The 21285-nt window shown below is 42.0% G+C and overlaps 1 protein-coding gene across 2 annotated transcripts in view; it reads right to left on the bottom strand.

The window, feature by feature from the left end:
* Nucleotides 1-296: 296 nt before the first annotated feature.
* rtf2 (replication termination factor 2) overlaps nt 297-21285 on the bottom strand; it is a 59006-nt gene continuing 38017 nt past the window's right edge. The window contains exons 6-9 of one of the 2 annotated variants that reach the window (XM_078419252.1): nt 21171-21284; nt 6660-6726; nt 6005-6094; nt 297-804 (exon numbers count right to left, since the gene is read on the bottom strand). In XM_078419252.1, the coding sequence (XP_078275378.1) occupies nt 602-804; nt 6005-6094; nt 6660-6726; nt 21171-21284 (474 nt within the window). In that variant the 3' untranslated portion in view covers nt 297-601. The remainder of the gene's footprint in view (nt 805-6004; nt 6095-6659; nt 6727-21170; nt 21285) is intronic. The other variant, XM_078419253.1, reaches the window with a different exon arrangement.

Raw genomic sequence — 21285 nt, 5'->3', positions numbered from 1 at the left:
AGGGGAAAGATTTAAAAGAGACTTCTTCACACAGAAAGTTGTGGGTGGTGGATGTACAGCATTTACAACTAGAGGAAGTTGGAGGCAGGGTTAATTACAACATTTAAAAGACATTTGAACAGGTACATGAATAGAAAAGGTTTAGAAGGATATGGGCTAAACACAGGAAAATAGGACTAGCTCAGATAGACTTCTTGGTCAGCAGGAGTATTCTGAAAATATGAAGAGAAAATAAACTTCTTGTTGGGCTGAGGTAGGTTTTCTGTAGAATGCAAAAATGACGCGCACGAAAAGCATTTGGTGAAAATTTTAATTAAACAGAGAGATGTCAGCAAAGAGTAGATTGCAAATTGGACCGTGTTTATCAGGTGTGGTTGCTGAGTGTAAATTCAGTGCTAAGTTGCAGGCAATGCAGATCATGTGGGTTGTATAACTTTTCATAAAATAGTACAATGGTTAATATCCTCCACAAGGGTAACAAGCTCTGGCTCCATTGTGTCAGAGTGCAAGTGAAAGTCTTTAAACATGAGTATCTTTAAATTGATGGGAGAAAGCTCGTTGCACAAAGGCAAGAATATACTCCTGAGCACTGCAGGCTGGCTCAGAAGTAATATGCTGTGTGAGTGATCCAGTTGGGTTTCTCTTCTCTTGAGCGTTTAGCTGAGCTGTGAGATGTGAAGATGGATTTGTAAACCTCTGATTTTTCTCCCATTTCTGTAACAGATCGTTTGACAAGGTTGCTAGCAGGTTTACAAGCTTTCCCAGAAGAAGTGGATGTTGAAGATGATGATAACTGCCCATTTTCTAGAAGAAAACAAATAGAGGAACCATCAGTTACCCATTTTGAATGAGGAATTTTGCCTTTTGCAATAGCACCGACTGGAACATTTAGGAGAAAGGAGAGGAATTAATGTTCCAGATGGTTCATCATTTGGGATTTACATTCATCATATCCTGCAGCATGAGATATTGTTGACAATACTTTAATCGCGCCAACAACCATCGAAGGTAGAAAGAAATATTGCAAGTATTACGTGGTTACTTCATTATTACTTTCGGCTTATGAAAATTAAGCACATATTTTGAAAATCTCAGCAAAAAAAGTTTCTAAGAAGTCTGAATGACACACCAATACGATGGAAAAAGGCAAGAACTTAAAAACATGGCAGACACAAGATCTCACACATTGCCAAGTGAGGCTAAACTCACAACCATACTAATTTTTAAGACTATTCTCACAGATGGTGGTGGGTATAAGGAACAAGCTGCCAGAGGAGATATTTGAAGCAAGTACTATAACAACATTTAAAAGTAATTTGGACAGGTACATGGATAGGAAAGGTTTAGAGGGATATGGGCGCTTGCTCTCATGAAACTCCTCCTTACTGGCCTACATTCATCTCCTCTCTCTTTGAAACCTTCTCAAAAGCTACACTTCCCCCACATAAGCTTCTCGTTTGCCTCGACGAACTCTTGTCTTGGTCTGGTGTCTGCTTCTAGTCGCTCATTTATAGGTTTTCTCACTCACACACAAAACGCATACAACCTTACAAATGATAAATTTAATACCACACAAAGGCAGTCTGTGTGCTTCCAGCATCAAGTGAGACCGTTGATCAATTTCAGTTCCAAGGAGAGATTAAAAAGATACGGTTGTTATTTTCTGCAACAGGGGATGAATGGAAACTTTTCAGCCGTGTGAAAAGTGGACTTTGCTCAATACTGCCAAGCATTTTCAGCACTTGATTTTTATTGATGTTTTCAACATCTGCAGATTTTCAAAAGGCACGCTTACCTCATTTAACTGGAGCAAACTAAACTATTAAAAGATCATAGCTTGATTTGTTCCTCAAATTGCATTAATTTTTTAATCAAATACAAATTGATTAGCATTGGCAAGTGGACTGAACTGTTTAATGGAATCATATTCAGAGAAATATACACAGAAACAGGCTCATCTTATATTAATTCAATTTTTTTATTTTCCCCACATTCTCATCAATTCTCCCCAGATTCAATCACTCATCCACACACTGGTGCAATTTACAGAGGCCAATCAACCTGCTAAGCCGCACATCTTTAGATGTGTGTGGAAACCAGCACACCCAGAAGACACACAGTCACAGAAAGAGCGAGCAAACTCGCACAAATAATTCCAGAGGTCAGGATTGAACTCTGATCAACACTGCCCAATGGTGCAGCAGCAGTCAACATTTTGTTTCAATATCATATTCAAGGGAGGTGATGCGTTGGATTGCTTCAAGAATCATTGTTCCATTCAAAATGCCCAGAGGCCTATTTAAAAAAAAAACTTGTGACATGCCGTCCTGTAAGCCGAGTTGCTGCAAAGTATTGGAATAAATATAACATTAAGGTTTTTGATAAGATTTTTAAAAATCAAAACCCTAATGTGTTGTGGCTATACTTGTGGAAAAACAGTGCTGACACTGCAACACCCAGTTACAGGTTAATGTACAAAGTCACATTTAATTTGGTTTGTCCTTCTGCACCAACACCCATATCTAACCAGCTCAATTAATTTACAGTCCAGTCTAATCTAATCTCGCTGCATGCCATTCTTTGGTAGCATAGTGGTATGAAGTAAAGTTGACAGTAGCTGCCACCTGGGCAGTTTTCCCCGTCCATCATTTTGATGTGCTCACCCATCTAAGCATCACCATAGATCACGAGCTGGGTCTTTGGCAGAAGCCCATTTCATCAGTGCTTTATTGCCTTGGACAATAGTGTAGCATAAAGTTATTTATGTTGAATACGATACGATAAAACTTTATTCATACCCGAAGGGAAATTGGTCTGCCAACAGTCACAACAACAAGGTATACGAAAACTTGAAATTAAAATTAAATTAAAAGGGAAGAAAAAAAAAAGAAAAAGACAAGCGGCTGTTGGCTATGCTGCCGCTTCCATCCAAGGCCAGCCTCTGGCGGAAGGGGCATCAGTCAACTAATTCAGCACAGAAAACTCTGGATACACTCAGCAACGCTTGAGGAAACAGTAATGTCTCCAGCCTATGACTTTTTCACAGTACGATAAAATGTTAACAATATGGTAGCAGTTCTCTTTTTCCCACAGATACTGCTTGACTGTCTGAGTGAGTGAGGATTTTCTACTTCAGGTTTCCAACATTGTCAGTAACCCTTCCCAGCAGCTACATCCCTCCCTATCTTTGTAACCCCTGCTGGTCCCTCCACCCCTCCCCATCTTCGTACCCTCCTCTGGTTCCTATCCCCATTCCCATCTTTGTAACCCTTCCAACATCTTTACCATTCCTTATATAACCCATCCATCCCCTACATTCATTTTTAGTTTTAGAGATACAGCGCAGAAACAGGCCCTTTGGCCCACCGGGTCCACGCCAACCAGCGATCCCCGCATATTAACACTATCCTACACACACCAGGGATAATTTTTGCATTTACCAAGCCAATTAACCTACATACCTGTACGTCTTTGGAGCATGGGAGGAAACTGAAGATCTCGGAGAAAACCCACGCAGGTCATGGGGAGAACATACAAACTCCGTACAGACAGTACCCGTAGTCGGGATTGAACCCTGGTCTCCGCCACTGCATTCGCTGTAAGGCAACAACTCTACCGCTGCTCCACCGTGCCACTCTAAATCTTCAATCTCTCTCCTCCTCTAATCCTGCTTCTTTGGACTGGGAAAAGGCACATCAGCCTCTGGGCAGCCCAAAGTGGTGAGCTGCCCATTCTCCCCACTCACTGACTGCACTGACTTGGACCGAATTCCTGAAGCTGCCTCCTGAGAAGTGAGCACTTCTTGTTGAATTGCAAGACCCAGCTACACAAATAGCCAGCCAGTGAAGCCACACCCTAAGATCTACTGGCTGTCAAAGATTTCAGTGCTTGCAATGGCTGCAACAATGTCTGACATGCAAACATTGATAACTATTAGAAATATATAAAAAATCTTCCAAAGATTTAAAATAATTACCAAATACTATAATGCACACTTTAACCCCATCAGTTAGAAATATGCAAACTTATCCATTGCGAGTAGTGTTCAATGCTGGAATGAATGGAGTTGCCTAACCTTCAACTGGTCTAAGTCTGCAAAGCTTCACAGCAGAGTTCACGAGGCAGCTGCATTCCCCATGAACTCCCAGGTCAGAGTTGCAGTTGGTATAATGATGGCACAGATCTTTCAAGTTTGGGACTGCTGCATTTCTGAGAGGGTCTGAGGATTCAGGTCGTCAATCTGGGCCTTGATGCAAACAGACCAGAGAAATACAAAGTTCACCATGACAATGACACTTCCAGTCTCAATACACCGCTTCATCTCTAACAATGCTCCTACAGTAGTGAAGCTGATCTGCAGAAATCATGGGAAACTGTTTAACCCACAACAAGTGGCCTGCAGGGTGTTTGCCGAGCTGCGGTGTCAACATGATGCTTGTATTGTAAATGCTAAGACTACCGAGTACCAAGCCATCGTTAACTCACTCAGTGAAACATTCAATGGATGGACCATACACTCAACATCAATGAGACCTGGATCTTCTTCAAACCTGCTCTGAAGCAACACATTGCTCTCCAACAATGAAGGATCACTAACTCCCTGGAAAATATAGACCACTTTTCTCATGGAGAAACCACCTACTGGCAAAGGAAGACATTGACCGTCTTCTTCAATGGGCCAAGGTGGACTTGATCAATTGGGTGAAGTACATTTGAAGATTAACATCTCAAACCTGGCTCAAAACTTCTGCTGGGTAACAGTGACCCCTGCCCGGTTTAGATGTACCCACAGCACGAATCTCCGGACATTGGAAAGATAGCATTAATGCTCTTAAAATCCTTAACTAACCAGAAGAATAAGTGAACCAACGTCAGGTCTTCAAACTAAACCAATGCAGCAGTTAGCTCCCCTGAGTAACCACACAGTTTGCATCCCCAACATCCGACTCCATAGGAAGAGCTGTCATAGGAAGAGGTTACCCAGCTGAGAGGGGAAAAGATTCAAGGATGTGCTCAAAGACTCCTTGAGAAATAAAAATCTCCACAGACTCTTGGGAATCCCTGGCCCGTGACCACTCAATGTGGAGGAGGAGCATATACGAGATGATATCGAGAACCTCGGGTCCATGCATCAAAAGCACAAAGAAGCCTGATACAAATGATGAAAGGAGTGGTCCACCTAACAAATTACTCACTCACCCATCTGACACTTCCATACTCCATCTGTGGAAGAGATTGCTGGTCCCACACTGGCCTCCCTCACCTCAGAAGCCATGAAAATAGAATGGAATGAAGTCATTCTTGATCCCGAAGTACTGCCAAGGCTAAAGAATAACTTCAGAACGAAAATTCTCCTCATACAGAGTACAGTCAACACATTGGTATGAATGGCAATAGAAACACCTTGATTCATGCAAGAAATAATGAAGATCTTAACAATATATACGATGCATCTGAAACTCAAAGTGCTAACTGCAAATCTGGTTTCTTTCCGTGTCGTATGACATACGCCAGGATGCTTCTCACAGGTGGAAAAAGGGTCATCAGTAGACAAGAGCAAGCTTCGAATGCAGGAGCGTGAGCAGCAGCTGGTCTCACTGCAGTCTGCTCGCAAGGCTGAGTGGTTACCCCTCAGTTCAAATGAGTATAGGCAGCAAGAGTAACAACTGGACAGATAAGAACAGACAGGATTTCTGGAGCCCCTACTGATATCCCATTGAGTAACATGTATGCTATTAAAAGCACTGGTGAATAGGTTTATCTGGGGGATTCAGCAAGCCTTGTGTCTCTGAAATTTAACCATGTAGATCGAGATCATGAAGAAAACTGGCACCTGTGCAGTCCCAGGATGGAGAAAAAATAGAGCTTGCATGGGGGACAATTTAAGTTGTGCCATTTGACAGAATCAATTTAAAGATAAACAGAAGTATTTTGCAGCAGAGCTGTAAGCATGATAGAAGACATTGCTTACAATCTATGGCTTAATGCAGTGAATTGAACTAACCTGCAGTGCTGGTGCTTGATGAAGCACCTGCCATCTTGTCAACAGTACTTTTTTTCTCTTCCTGTTTCTGGTTTGATGGTCCTGAGATTTCTGTGTAATAAAAAAGAAAATGGAAGAATTCCTACAACTCTTACCAGCTCAAGCTCCCATTTTTCCTACATTCTTGCCCTTGTCCAACCGATAACCCTTTATCCACATGGAAAGCATCCTGGAGTTTGTACATGGCACACCTTGTAACTTGCTCAACCATTGGGTCATTGAACCAAGCAGCATATTTGCCAACTAGTTCCTTGCTCGATAAATTCTGCAATTCACTCTTCCGTGAGGAGGAGGAAACGTAGCAGTTTGCTCTATCACTATATTTGGTTGATCACTCTCCTAGGTATTATTATCATTTCTACATTAATATATCATTGGAAGACTGCACTGCATTCGCCATTAATGCTTTAAGTAGACTGTGACATCCAAGGTCTAGGCTCATTCTGCAACTCCCAAAATGCACCCCACACACATCTGGAAACAACTCTTCACAAAAAGTTGCACAAATATCGTGCTTGATGTTAACTGGTTTGTACTTTAACTAACAAAAGCTATGTGTTTTGTGGAAAAACTGGGATGTGAATTTGTGAAATTATTCTCTTCCTGAATCACTGACCGTTCACAGTATCTTTGACTAGTCCAGGTTTTGAAACAGCTTCAGTTGCCTTGGACTTCTTCGATTTCTGGAGAAAAAAAAATAGATAGCTATATGTAAAAAATGCAAATTAATATGTGGAAACCAGGAACCGCAGATACTGGCTTACAAAACAAAACTCACAAAGCACTGGATCGAGTAACTCAGTGGGTCAAGCAACATCTATGGAGAACATGGATACGCGTTTTGGTTTGGGACCCTTCATCAGTGATTGTAAGGGGGGGGGGGACTGGAAGAGAGGAGGGGCAGGACAAAGTTTGGCAAGTAGTAGGTGGATCAGGTGAGCAGCTTTTGATGAGCAGATGCTTGGACAAAGTCAGAGATGAAAAGGCAGAAAGTACAAGGATTGAAGAGTTGCATCTTGTGAAGCTGGAGGAAGAAATGGAGGAAGAAATGTAAAAGGAATGGGAGGGGGACGGGAGAAATAGGTCCAAGGCCAGGTGTGGCACAGGGGATAAAGGGGAGGAAATGAAAATGGGGAGGGGAAGGTTTGTAGGTACCTAAAATTGGAAAAATTCAATGTTAATATCATTGTGCTGTAAGGCACCGAAGAGGAATATGTGGTGCTGTTCCTCTAGTTTGCCTTACTCTGACAATGGAGGTGGCCCAGAACAGAAAGGTCAGTATGGGAATGAGGAGTTAAAATGGTTAGCAAATGGGAAATCCAGTAGGCATTGGCAGACCAAATATTCAGCAAAACAGTTGCCAAGTCTACGCTTGGTCTTGCTGATGTACAGGAAGCCAGAGTGGGATGCAGTAGATGAAGTTAGATGGGTTGCATGTGAACCTCTGTCTCACCTGAAAGGACTCCTGGGGTCCCTGGAAGGATATGAGAGAGGGGGTACAGGGACAGGTGTTACATCTCTTGTGATTTCTGGGGAATGTATGAGAAGTGGTGGTTTGGCTGGGAAGGCAAGAGTGAACCAAGGAGTTGTGGAGGGAGAGGCGGCAGGAGGTGGGGATTGGAAGATGTGACTTGTGGTGGGATCACATCTCCCCATCCCCATCCTTTTCCCAGTAGGAAAATGGAAAGGTAGAGTATTATAGGTTGTATAATAGGTTGAGAAATGTTGGTGCAAAGGGAGTCCTTGTAAAATTACTGAAAAGAAACAAAGATGCTACAAGCAGTTAAGGAGGCAAGAGCTATGTTTGCCCTCATTGCAAGAGGGCGAGTACAGGAGTAAGCATGTCTTGACACAATTATACGAGACATTGGTAAGATCGGTGTCCTTATCCAATATATATTTGACATCAGGCAAGAGCAGCGTAGATTCACAAGACAATTCCTGGGATACCATGACCATCATTTTCACTATAGCTTGAAGAATACGAATGGATCTCATGGAAAAATATAATGTTTGATCAGGGTTATAAGTACATAAAGGAAAAAGGAGTAACCAGAGAGAGAATGGAACTCATCAGGAACCAAAGCGGTCAACTATGTGTGGAGCCACAGGAAATAGGCATGGTCTTTATATCATATCATATCATATATATACAGCCGGAAACAGGCCTTTTCGGCCCTCCAAGTCCGTGCCGCCCAGCGATCCCCGTACATTAACACTATCCTACACCCACTAGGGACAATTTTTACATTTACCCAGCCAATTAACCTACATACCTGTACGTCTTTGGAGTGTGGGAAGAAACCGAAGATCTCGGAGAAAACCCACGCAGGTCACGGGGAGAACGTACAAACTCCTTACAGTGCAGCACCCGTAGTCAGGATCGAACCTGAGTCTCCGGCGCTGCATTCGCTGTAAAGCAGCAACTCTACCGCTGCGCTACCGTGCCGCATCATTGTGCTCTCTAGAATTCTAATGACAAACTAACAACAACTGTTCAAATGTTCTTTGTCAGAAACTGACTAATGCATCAAAATAAATAGTGCAGAACTCCTCAAATACAGAGTGAGAGCAAGAAGATACAGCTGTATGTTAAATGCTTAAAAAATGCAAATATTTTAAAAGGTACAAAATTAAATTGATGTCTTTGTCACTAATATTTGTTTAAATGTGAACCAATCACATCTCTGCCACTTTGTACATCACTGCCTCTATTAGTCCGTAAATAAAGGTAGTTACAAATGACGCTAGAAGCAGTGGAAACTCAGGACTGCATAATGGCTGGTGATGTTCCTCAACCAAATCTTGAGGCTCAGCAAATGGGAAAAAAAGAGAATGTTTTATTGTTTCTCAATGAATCCTCCTTCTGGAAAGGATAAAAAATATGATTCAACAATCTTAAAACAGTTGAATTCCAGAATTTTCTGAACCTCAAACATTTAACCAGAACAACAATTTGTTCTATTCGTGAAATTTGCAACAGCAAAAAATCTATTTGTCTCCAGCCTTGGGTATATGGATAGGAAAATATTGTTTCCATTTGTTTGTACTAAGAACAATTAAAAGACAAAATGCTCAATTTTATTTTCTGTAAATATAAACTTCCAGTGCAAAATTGAATACTATTGAACTTTGTTACAAAACTTCGTCATATTTAAAATTCTTGCAAAGCAGGAGCACATTATTTTTTTCTGTTTACAAGCATTAATGTGGCCTGCAGCAAAGTCTCAGTCAGAGAAGTGTAGGTATTTCTTTTCTCCTTTTACCATGGAGAATGATACGAGGACTGGGGAACTTGGGGCAATCTATGGAAGCAGTCAGTATTATGGTCAAAGAGGTGCTGAAGGTCTTGACACATTTGGAGGAAGACAAATAGAGTCATTGAGTGATACAGTGTGGAAACAGGCCCTTCAGCCCAACTCGCCCACACCAGCCAACAATGTTCCAGCTACACTAGTCCCATTTGCCTGCGCTTGGTCCATATCCCTCCAAACCTGTCCTATCCATGTACCTGTCTAATTGTTTCTTAAATGATGGGATAGTCCCAGCCTCAACTACCTCCTCTGGCAGCCTGTTCCATACACCCACCACCCTTTGTGTGAAAAGGTTACCCCTCGGATTCTTATTAAATCTTTTCCCCTTCACCTTGAACCTATGTCCTCTGGTCCTCAAATCCCCAACTCTGGGCAAAAGACTGTGCATCTTCCCGATCTATTCCTCTCATGATTTTGTATTCCTCTATAAAGTTTTCCCTCATCCTCCTGCGCTCCAGGGAATAGAGACCCAACTTACTTAACCTCTCCCTATAGCTCACACCCCCTAGTCCTGGCAACATCCTCGTACATCTTTTCGGAACCCTTTCAAGCTTGACAATATCTTTCCTATGACATGGTGCCCAGAATTGAACACAATATTCTAAATGCGGTCTCGCTAACGTCTTGTACAACTGCAACATGACCTCACAACTTCTATACTCAATACTCTGACTGATGGATAAATGTGCCAAAAGCCTTCTTGACCACCTTATCTACCTGCGACTCGACCTTCAAGGAATCATGCACCTGCACTCCTGGATCCCTCTGCTCTACAACACTCCCCAGAAGCCTACCACTCACTGTGTAGGTCCTGCCCTTGTTAAACGTCCCAAAATGCAACACCTCACACTTATCTGTGGGTGATCAAAGGTCAGCATGGATTCTGTGAGCTGAAGGAGCTGTTTCCATGTTGTATCGCAAAACCTTTTAAAAACTCAAAACTTGGCTGCTGATATTAGACTGAATGGCTGCAATTAGCTGGATTGGACATACCTGGGCAATCTTCTAACATTGTGCAGGAAGGAACTGTACATGCTGATTTATACTGAAGATAAAAAGTGTTTGAGTAATTCAGCGGGTCAGACAGCATGTCTAGAGAAAAAGGATGGGTGACATCGAGTCAGACTCCTTCTTTAGAACCATTGTACTCCCCCCCCCCCCCCACTATTTTCAGTCTGAAGAAGGGTTCCGACCCAAAACGTCACCCATCCTTTTTCTCCAGAGATGCTGCCTGACCCGCTGAGTTACTCCAACACTTTGCGTCAACCATCTCACATTGTCAGGTATATGCCAATGCTGTAATGGCCTCGAATTTCTTGGATGGAAGTTGTTGCAGATTCAGTGCAGCACGTAATAAACGCACCCAACAGTGACTGTTGCTAGCAATTGTATTTATTATATTCATCTTGATTTATTTGATGACATGGTGCCCAGAACTGAACACAATATTCTAACTGATATACTCTGACTGATGAAGGGCAAAGTGCCAAAAGCCTTTTTGACCACCTTATCTACCTGCGACTTGACCTTCAAGGAGCCATGCACCTGTATTCCTAGAACCCTCTGCCCTATAACACTCCCCAGAGGCCTACCCAAAATGCAACACCTCACACTTTTCTGTATTAAATTCCATCAACCATTCCTCCGCCCAGCTGGCCAATCTTTCCAGATCCTGCTGCAACCTTTCACAACCATCTTCACTGTCTGCAAAACCACTAACTTTTGTACCATCTCCCGGGCCTGATAATTTTATATCTGGGGACAATGTGGGAAGCTAGAGAGGAAATTGCAGTTACCCTGGCTGAGATTTACACGTCAGCATTAAATACAGGCGAGGTGCCGGAAGACTGGATCGTCGCAAATTCTGTGCCTCTATGCAAGAAGGGCTGCAGGGTAAAGGCTGGGAACTACACACCAGTGAGCCTAACATCTGTGGTCAAAAGTTACTAGAAAGTATTCCAAGGAGTAAGATACACATGCATTTAGATGGACATGGACTGATTAGGGATAGTCTTCATGGTTTTGTATGTGGAATGTCATGTCTTACGAAACTGAGTTTTTTGAAGATGTGACCAAAAAGGTAGGAGGGCAGAGCTATAGAAGTTGTTTATATGGATTTTAGCACAGCATTCGACAAGTTTACACATGGTAGGTTGCTCTGGTAGATGATGAGATTGCATGGGCTCCTAGGAGAGATATCTGAATGGATAGAAACTTGACTTCATGGAAGGATGCAGAGGGTGATGGTGGAAAGTTGTTTTTCTGACTGGAAGCCTGTAACTAGGATTTGGTGCTAGACCCATTGTTGTTTGTCATCTATATCAATGATTTGGATGATATGTACGTGGCATGATTAGCATGTTTGCAGATGATAAGGCAGAGATAGATAGATTTATGATTTATGATTAGTACAGATGTCAGAGGTTATGGGGAGAAGGCAGGAGAATAGGGTTAAGAGGGAGAGATAGATCAGCCATGGCTGAATTGTGGAGTAGACGATGGGTCGAATGGCCTAATTCTGCTCCTATCACTTATGAACTTATGACGACACAAAAGTGGGTGGCATTGTAGATTGAAGTTGGTTGTAATAAATTGCTGAGGAATGTTTGATGGAATTTAATACAAAGAAATGCCACATGTTGCATTTTGGGAAGTCTAACATGGGCAGGGCCTACGCAGTGTTCAAGGAAGAGTTGGATATTACTCTTAGGGCGAACAGAATCAATAGATATGGGGAGAAAGCAGGAACGGGGTGCTGATTCTGAATGATCAATCATGATCATATTGAATGGCGGTGGTGGCTCGAAGGGCCGAATGGCCTACTCCTGCACCTAATTTCTATGTTTCTATGAATGGGAAGGCTCTGGGGGAGTGTGGTAGATCAGAGAGATCTAGAAGTGCAGGTATATCGTTCCTTGAAAGTGACATCACTAGTAGATCGGGAGGTTAAAAAGGCCGTCATCAGTCAGAGGATTGAGTGTAGAAGTTGGGAGGTCATGTTGCAGTTAAACAAGACGTTGGTGGGGCCACATTTAGAGTATTGCGTTCAGTTTTGGGCACCATGTTATGGGAAAAATTTGGTCAAGCTGGAAAGAGTGCAAAAAAGATTTACGACAATGTTGCCAGTACTCGTGGGCCTGAGCTATAGGGAGAGGTTGAGCAGGCTAGGGCTTTATTCCTTGGAGCGCAGGAGGATGAGGGGTAATCTTATAGTGATGTACAAAATCATGAGAGGAATCGATTGGGTAAACAGAGTAGGGGAATCAAAAAACAGAGGACATAATTTTAAGGTGAGGGGGAAAGATTTAATAGGAACCTGAGAGATAACTTTTTAAAAAATATAATAAGGGTGGTGGGTGTATGGAACGAGCTGCCGGAGGAGGTAGTCAAGCCAGGCACTATTGCAACATTTCAGCGTTTAGACTTGTACAACGATAGGATAGGTTTAGAAGGATATGGGCCGAATACAGGCAGGTGGGACTTCTGTAGATGGATCATATTGGTCAGAGTGGGCAAGTTGGGCCAAAGGGCCCGTTTCTATGCTGCTTGACTCCATGACAATGGCTAGACAGACTGTTTACAGGGGGGATGTTTCCTTCAGCAGGGGTGTCTAGCATGATGTGTCAACATTTCAGAAGACTGGGCACAGTATTTAAGAATAGAACAAGGAGAAATGTTTTCATAGGGGTGGGGAGGTGTTGGATTGCTAAAAGAATGGAGAAAGGAATGTAGAGAAGAGAATGGAGGTCAAGCTACTGAATATATTTAAGTGTGACAGTTTTTTTTTTAGACACAAGAGGCATCACAAGACAGAGACAGAGCCAGTATTGATTGAACAAAATGGAGCAGAATTTATGGGTCAAGAAGCTCCTCCGGCTCACACTTTGTGTTTCTATCTGCAGAATTTTCCTTGTTTTTCAAACAGAAATCAATATCAGCTGGCGAGAGTGGAGATGTTGAGTTCAACAAAAGACGTTAGAAAAGTTTGATTTATGAAATTACTGGTTTCAACAGGCCAAAGAGCACACAAACTATTGAACAGGCAGAGAATTATATTTCATACAGGGATGTAATTAAGACTTCCACACACCCTCAGTTGCTGTCTATTGTTAAGAGTACAGAGCTCAAATTTAAGACAAGATATTTTTGGGGGGATTGGGAGTAGACCTTCATGAGTAGACCTTCATGAGCATCAATTGTGAACTTGTTTGAAACTGTAAATGAATTTAAGTCTGCAGTCAGAAGAAGAAAACTAAGAAATTGCTGCATGGTTTTTAAACAGCACACCATTTTTAAGCACAACAACGCCTTCCCTCAATCCTGGCAAGACTCAGCAGCACTATCATCTGTTTATTGAACTGAACTGTCAAAAATAGCTGATATCAAACAGAGTTGATAATTAGAAGCAAAATGACTTATCATTTTGGAGTCAGGCACATACCAGAGGCATTGTTTGCATCAAAAACAAATAGACTGCTTAAACAGGGCAGTCTGTGTCACAAACCACAACTGCCCACCTTCAATTTGTTTGTTTAACCAGTCCGAACAACCAATGTCATCAGTAATCTACTTTTGCCCTTTTATAACTGAGAGGATTCCACTGAATCGCTTGGCCAATGTAGGAAGTTCAAGGAAAGAGGCAAGTTCAACCTTTCCCCGTTGGTTTGCAGTGTAAACAAAATAATCAGCAAAATGCCGCGGACAGAATGGCAAATAATTTTGAGGTAATGTTGGATCATTCAGTACCATATAAAAGGTTAAAGTAAGAAATTATGAAGGTATAAAGTTTCTCTCCTACTCGAGAGCAAGAAAAGAGCTCTCTTATACTGCAGTAAGGAGGCAATTAAACACACCTGAGCAATTACAATCACCGGTGAAGCCATGTGTCCCAAACATTATGGTGCCCTGAAATGGGGGGGGGGGGGGGGGGGGGACTGTGTATAAACAGTTGTAATTTCTACATGGTGAAACAAAAATGTATAAAAATTGCCTTTTTCTCCCCAAAGGATAGTTGGGAGGTCATGTTACAGTTGAACAAGACATTAGTGAGGCCACATTTCGAGCATTGTCTTCAGTTTTGGCTGCTTTGTTAAAGGAAAGATGTTGTTAAGCAGGAAAAGGTGCAGAGAAGATTTAAAAGGATGTTGGCAGGACATGAGGGTCCGAGCTATCGGGAGAGGTTGAGTAGGCTAGGATTTTATTCTTTGGAGCGCAGAACGATGAGGGGCGATCTTAGAGATGTAAGAGATCAAAAGAGGAATAGATAGGGTATATGCACAGTCTTTTACCCAGAGTAGCAGAACCAAGAACCAGAGGTCGCAGGTTTAAGGTGAGGGAAAGATTTAAAAGGAACATGAGGGGCAACTTTTTTTCTCAAAGGGTGGTTGGTGATGGAATGAGCTGCCAGAGGAGGTAGTTGAGGCACATACTATCACAAATAAAAAGCGTTTGGATGTGTACACGGATAGGATAGGTTTAGAAAGATATGGGCCAAATGCAGGCAGCTAGGACAAGTGTAGCTGGAGCATGTTGGTTGGCATGGGCATTAGGCCGAAAGACCTGTTAGGCCAAAGGGCCTGTTTTCACACCCAATGACCTAAGATTTAAAGTCTTAAATGTATAAATGTTTCCTTAAAATGGAATGATTAGACGTTAATATATTTTGTAAATGAAACACTTGAAGAGCAAGTAATTTGCCAAGCTGGTTGAAAGCGTTAATGGGTTATAAAATGTTGCATGTGGTGTAATAATCTGTGAGAGTGAGTGAAAACCTGTTACTGATTCGTTAAACCTATATGGGAAGATGTTTAAATATTAATCTTATGCCCCAAAGGAATGCAACTAACTGAAAGATCCTGTTACTCTGTGAATTAAATTTCCAGGGAGGAGAGGAAGAGAAAGGGGGAGGGAGGGAGGATAGAGAGAGAAAAGGGGACCTAGATTCCATACTAGCTGCATGAAAAAAATAGGTTAACCTGGTAGAAATATAGTTATCACAAAAAGCTGGAGTAACTCAGCGGGTCAGGCAGCAACATGACAGTTATGTTTATTCTACTATTACTGCCCGCTGGATAAAGAAAATTATTTGAAGACTATTGTGTGGAACATTGTTAAAAAACAACACTCACTAACTATGTCTTTTTTTCCATGTACTACATTTTCCAATTGCTTATTGTCTGTATTCAGATTTACCCACCGCGATTACTTGCGTGACCCATTGATCATGCTGCTCCTGGTGCAAAGTGAGGTCTGTGGTGAACAGCAAGGAACCAATGGTGAAGAATGGTCAAGTGACTGACACCTGGTCATCTGGTTAGTGTCAACGTGAGTAGAGTCGTGTTGACACAGCTCTGTGAGGTAACCCTGAACAGAGTCTAAGCAGACAAGTCCTGGAAACAGACCTGCTGCAATATTGGGATATGTCAGACTGTCCATTGCCAAAGGTGTAAACAGGCAGCGTGATAATCACGGAACTGGTGGTTAATGTAATTATGGAATGGTGCACAGGAATTTGAAGTCAAAAGAACATGTACATAAATGGAAAGAAGCTGACTTGTTGCCACGCAATTGTTGATAAGAAATCAATGTCTGGGAGACATTCCGAGACATGTACAAAAAGGCACCTCACAGGATAACTCACAGAAATAGCTCTGGAGACTAAGCATTGCAGAAAAAGATTCAGAGTCAGAGGTTCAGAGATTTGTTGTACGAAACCTCTGCCAGGTTCAACAGAGCTGATAATATTGGAGCCCAAGTAGTGAGTTTTTAGAAATGTTTTTAAACAGTGTACTGAGTCTTGGTATTGTTTCAAATAAATCAGGATTAATAAAATAAATACAATTGTTAGCGACAGTCACTGTTGGGTGCGTTTATTAAGTGCTGCTTTGAATCTGCAACAACTTCCATCCAAGAAATTCTAGGCCATTACAGCATTGACATATACCAGACAACGTGAGAAGGTTGACGCAAATTGTTGGAGTAACTCAGCGAGTCAGGCAGCATCTCCGGAGAAAAAGGATGGGTGACGTTTTGGGTCGGAACCCTTCTTCAGACTGAACATAAGGGGAGGGGGGGGGGGAAACAATGGTTCTGAAGAAGTGGTCTGACCCGAAATGTCACCCATCCTTTTTCTCCACAGATGCTGTCTGACCCGCTGAATTACTCAAACACTGTATCTTCACAATAAATCAGCATGTACAGTTCCTTCCTGCACAATGCGAGAAGGTTGCCCAGGTAGGTCAAATTCAGCTAACTGCAGCCATTCAGTCTAATATCAATCAGCAGCCAAGTTTTGAGTTTTTAAAAAAGTTTTGAGATATAAAATGGAAACAGCTCCTTCAGCTCACAGAATCCATGCCGACCATTGATCACCCACAGAGAAGTGTGAGGTGTTGCATTTTAGGATGTCTATCAAGGGCAGGACCTACACAATGAATGGTAGGCCTCTAGGGAGTGTTGTAGAGCAGAGGGATCTAGGTGTGCAGGTGCATGATTCCTTGAAGGTTGAGTCGCAGGTAGATAAGATGGTCAAAAAGGCTTTTGGCACATTGGCCTTCATCAGTCAGAGTATTGAGTATGGAAGTTAGGACGTCATGTTGCAGTTGTACAAGACGTTGGCGAGGCCGCATTTAGAATATTGTGTTCAGTTTTGGGCACCATGTCATAGGAAAGATATTGTCATGCTTGAAAGGGTTCAACGAAGATTTAAGAGGATGTTGCCTGGACTAGAGGGTGTGAGCTATAGGGAGAGGTGGAGTAGACTGGGTTTATTTCTTGAAATGCAAGAGGATGAGGGGTGATCTTAAGGAAGTGTATAAAAACATGAGAGGAATAGATCGAGTAGATGCACAGAGTCTCTTGCCTAGAGTAGGGGAATCGAGGACCAGAGGACAAGAAGGAGGAGAAAAGATTTAATAGGGGTAATTTTTTCACACAAAGGGTGTATGGAACAAGCTGCCAGAGGAGGTAGTTGAGGCTGGGACTATCCCAATGTTAAAGAAACAGGTACATGGATAGGACAGGTTCGGAGGGATATGGACCAAGCGCAGGCAGGTGGGACTAGTGTAGCTGGGACATGTTGGTCAGTGTGGGCAAGTTGGACCCATTCACATTAATTCTCTATTAGCCTATTTTTCTCATCCACTCCATACACACTTGGCCAATTTTACAGAGACCAATTAATCTACCCACTCGCACATCTTTAGGATGTGGGAGGAAACCGGAATACCCAGAGGAAACCCACTCGGTCAGGGAGAATTTTCAAACTTTTTACAGGCAGGTTCAAATTTTTTTCCAGCACTTCTAAATTAGTAATAGTAATAGGGTGGTGCAGCAGTAGAGCTGCTCCCTTGCAGCACCAGAGACCCAGGTTCAATCCTGACTACGGGTGCTGTCTGGAGCTTGTACGCTCTCCCTGTGACCGCGTGGGTTTTCTCCAGGTGCTCCGGTTTTCTCCCATATTCCAAAGACACGCAGGTTTGCAGGTTAATTGGCTTCTGTAAATTGCCCCTAGTGTTAGGATGCGAAAGTGGAATATCATAGAACTAGTGTACGGGTGATCTTTGTTCAGCGTGGACTTGGTGGGTTGAAGGGTTTGTTTCCACGCTGTATCTCTAAACTCAACTAAAAGTAATTTAATTCAAATATTTTCTGTCACAAACTGGGAAGTTGCCCCATTTAGAGCAAAGTTTTCCAAATTGCTTTTGAGTCGAATTAAATGTGGATAAAATTTAACAACAGAATTGGTCTGGTGCCAAGTTAAGAATTGTTAATTAATAGCTTTCCCTTGCAGAGGTGGTGACCTTGTAGACGAGCATTTAAGAAAACACCCTTTAATAACCTGACCACAGCCTCAGGGAATAGTGAGAAAAGGACAGTTTTCTAATCTCCTTCTTTTGGAGGTCACATGGAAGCAACAGGATAATTTTGAATGGATGATTCACGTGCATGTAGTGGGATATTGCTGCAAGCATAAATATGATTGGTGGTACGCGAGGCAACAAATCTGTGGTGAATTTGCACAGATGATGCACAATTAATTGACAACAGCATATTATGAACAAGTTCGTGTGAGAGTGAGTATTATTTAAAATCAAAGCACTGAAACATACTCCACAGAGAAAGAGACATTGAAACAATTAAGAGGCTTAGAATAGACAATTTCAGAAATCAGAATTAAAGAAATAGTATGAAATAAATGTTGTACCATGCTAGTAAAACTCTCTGGTTAAGAATAACTGCTCTCATCATGATGATCGTGTTAAAATGTCTATAATGTTGTTAAAACATTTAATCAAGAAGCCAGAAACAAAGGCATGCAACCTAAAAATAACCAAGATGGACAAGAGCCAATTGCAGGCACTCGATAAGTATACCTTGTCTTCTGCTACAATTTGAGATATTCCAAACCGAGCAAAAGGCTAAAAAGACCATTCAACAGCTGAAAACCGACAAGGCTTTGAGAGAAGATAAAGTCTTTGCCAATGTGTTACAACGTGGAGAGTAGTACTATTGGTACAAACTCTTGATTCATATGGGAAAAGGAGAGCATGCTAAGGTGATCTCAGATGCTGGAATCACAACCTGCCTCCAAGGGGAAACATTTCATTGTAATAATTACCGAGAAATACCCTTACTATATGTCAAAGGGAAAGCTATGAAAGAGCAGCCATAACAGGTTTTCCCCAGTGTCTGAAGCACTCCATTCAGAATCACAATGTGGACTGCTTCCTACAAGAGGTATATTGACCACATTCTTCATCCCATAGCAATACACATATTTTGAAGATGAAGCAAAAAACTAACTGGAGGAACTCAGCGGTCAAGCAGCAAATGGGAGGCTGAGTGATGGTCGATGTTTCAGCTAAAGTAATCCTGATCTGATGTAGTCCTGATGCAGGGTCTTAATTCCAAACGTTGATCAGCTCTCTGCCTTCAGCAGTTTTTTTTGGCTTTAGATTACAATAATTGGCACTTTGGTCAACGTGGGTTGTTTTTAAATGTGCTATACAAATAAAATTGACTTGACTTGACTTGACTTGACAGTATCTTGTGTCTCCACGTGGCGAATAAAGATTCTCAATCAACCTGCTCCTGCCACACAAACCACTCCCTCGATAATCAAGATCCATAATGAGATCCTGGAAAATATCTGAAAGTCACCTCTAAACAGCAAATTTCACCAATGCCTTCAGTCCACCAACAGCCTTCAATCAATCAGGGAGAGGAAGATTTGAAGACCAAAATTTAAGCTTACTGCCAAGCTCATGGACTACCAAGCACCAGTGATCCATAACCTCCTACATTTAAGAGATACGGGTAACAGCAGGCACAGTACAGTATCTGCCTGCACATAGTACTCAAAATACTAGCAAAATACCACTTCACAACACTCCAAATCCACTGTCGGCATTGGAAAACCAATGTCAACTCCATTACCAAGGGCAGCATCAAGGTTCCGCTCACATTCTGCAGCTCTAGTCGAAAGGCAATGTGGACCGCGTGCCTGTCACCAGGCTTCAAAAACGCACCCTCTACCCCATGTTTCTATAAAGCAAGAGACGACAGGAAGACAGAGGAAATACTGTAAGCATGTTCCCAGAGAGTCTCAGCATCAAACAACTAATTTGACAAGCCCTTCAGGCCCAACTCACAGGACCCTTCAACGAGCTCAAAATTATCAGAACCAGAGTGGAAATTGGGGCAGGACGTGCTTAAGTCAGCTTGGTTATTTGATGCTGTGAACTTCCATTGTTTGTACATGATCTCCATGCAGTACTGCAGTATAGATTCTAGCCATTCATTACCACTTTCGTTTTGATTAGTTTTGTGTTAGGATTTCTATTTACAAGTGAGAATGTTCTATTTCCCCCACCCCAAAGACTCTTTGGTAACTTTCCTGCAGTATTCCCCATGTCTTCCTGGCGGTCTCCTTGTGTATTGAACCTTGGAGCAGTGCGCTCCTTTCTGAAGGTGATAGGCATTCAGGCGACTGTACCCATATTTAAGAAAATTATGGGGACTCGTTCATGTGTGCGGTGGCTGTCCAACCGGTGTGGAAACAAGTTAACCTTGACCACAGGGGACTACCCAAGGTTTCTTTAAAATTCACATATCTAAAATTACGCTCCCATAGTTTGGGACGGAGAACAGGACTTAAAGCAGCATTATCTTTACTCATTCAGAATAAACTCGCATAATATTCTTAAATTAAATAGTCCAACATACATATACACGTTCGTTCATACGAACTGGGGAACCAGTTTCCTCTCTCTCTACATTTAGTAATTGTTCCTCCTTGTTAATCTTGTGTGCTTTTGATGCCAATTCATCACAATACTGTGGAGGTTACAGTTATCAGAAAGTGATTTTTGTGTATTTTCCAGTTTCCAAACAAAATCAACTTGTGGTTATCCGGAAGAGTAGAACTTGTTTGCTAACTGGGTGGAGCTTGAATCCTGCTTCAATATGATAGAGGATAAAATGGCCAAAAAACAAAACACACGTGGATCCCTTGTGATCTGTTAGGTTCACCACTTTTTAAAAAACTGTTTATTTAATTGTTTTCATTTGCAAACATTAGCAATAGAAATCCTCATGTCCTAATTGCATGAAAAAAACAATCCCTCAATTCAAGCTATTGATTGCTTGATGATTAATTCAGAATTGGAACCCACGTTAGCTGAATGAGCAAAAGCAAATATTTAAAGTGACTCACTGCAGCGCCACTTTCAGAAAGCACTCGACGAAACACAGTCCAGGACGAGTCCCTTTAAATATTCCCAGATTTTATCTTTTATCTTTTGACAGCCTACCTTCACCGGCTTGGCTGCAAGTTTTCTTTCCTCCATTCTCCTTTGAAGATTTGCCATTTCCTCTTTACTCCCATTCAGTATTATCACATCATTTTCTTTGAAGGGCTCCCCACAC

This window comes from Rhinoraja longicauda, chromosome 22, assembly GCF_053455715.1.
Source record: "Rhinoraja longicauda isolate Sanriku21f chromosome 22, sRhiLon1.1, whole genome shotgun sequence".
In the NCBI taxonomy this organism is placed as follows: domain Eukaryota; kingdom Metazoa; phylum Chordata; class Chondrichthyes; order Rajiformes; family Arhynchobatidae; genus Rhinoraja; species Rhinoraja longicauda.
Note: the sequence above shows the minus strand (reverse complement) of the source record. Positions and strands in the feature narration are given on the sequence as shown.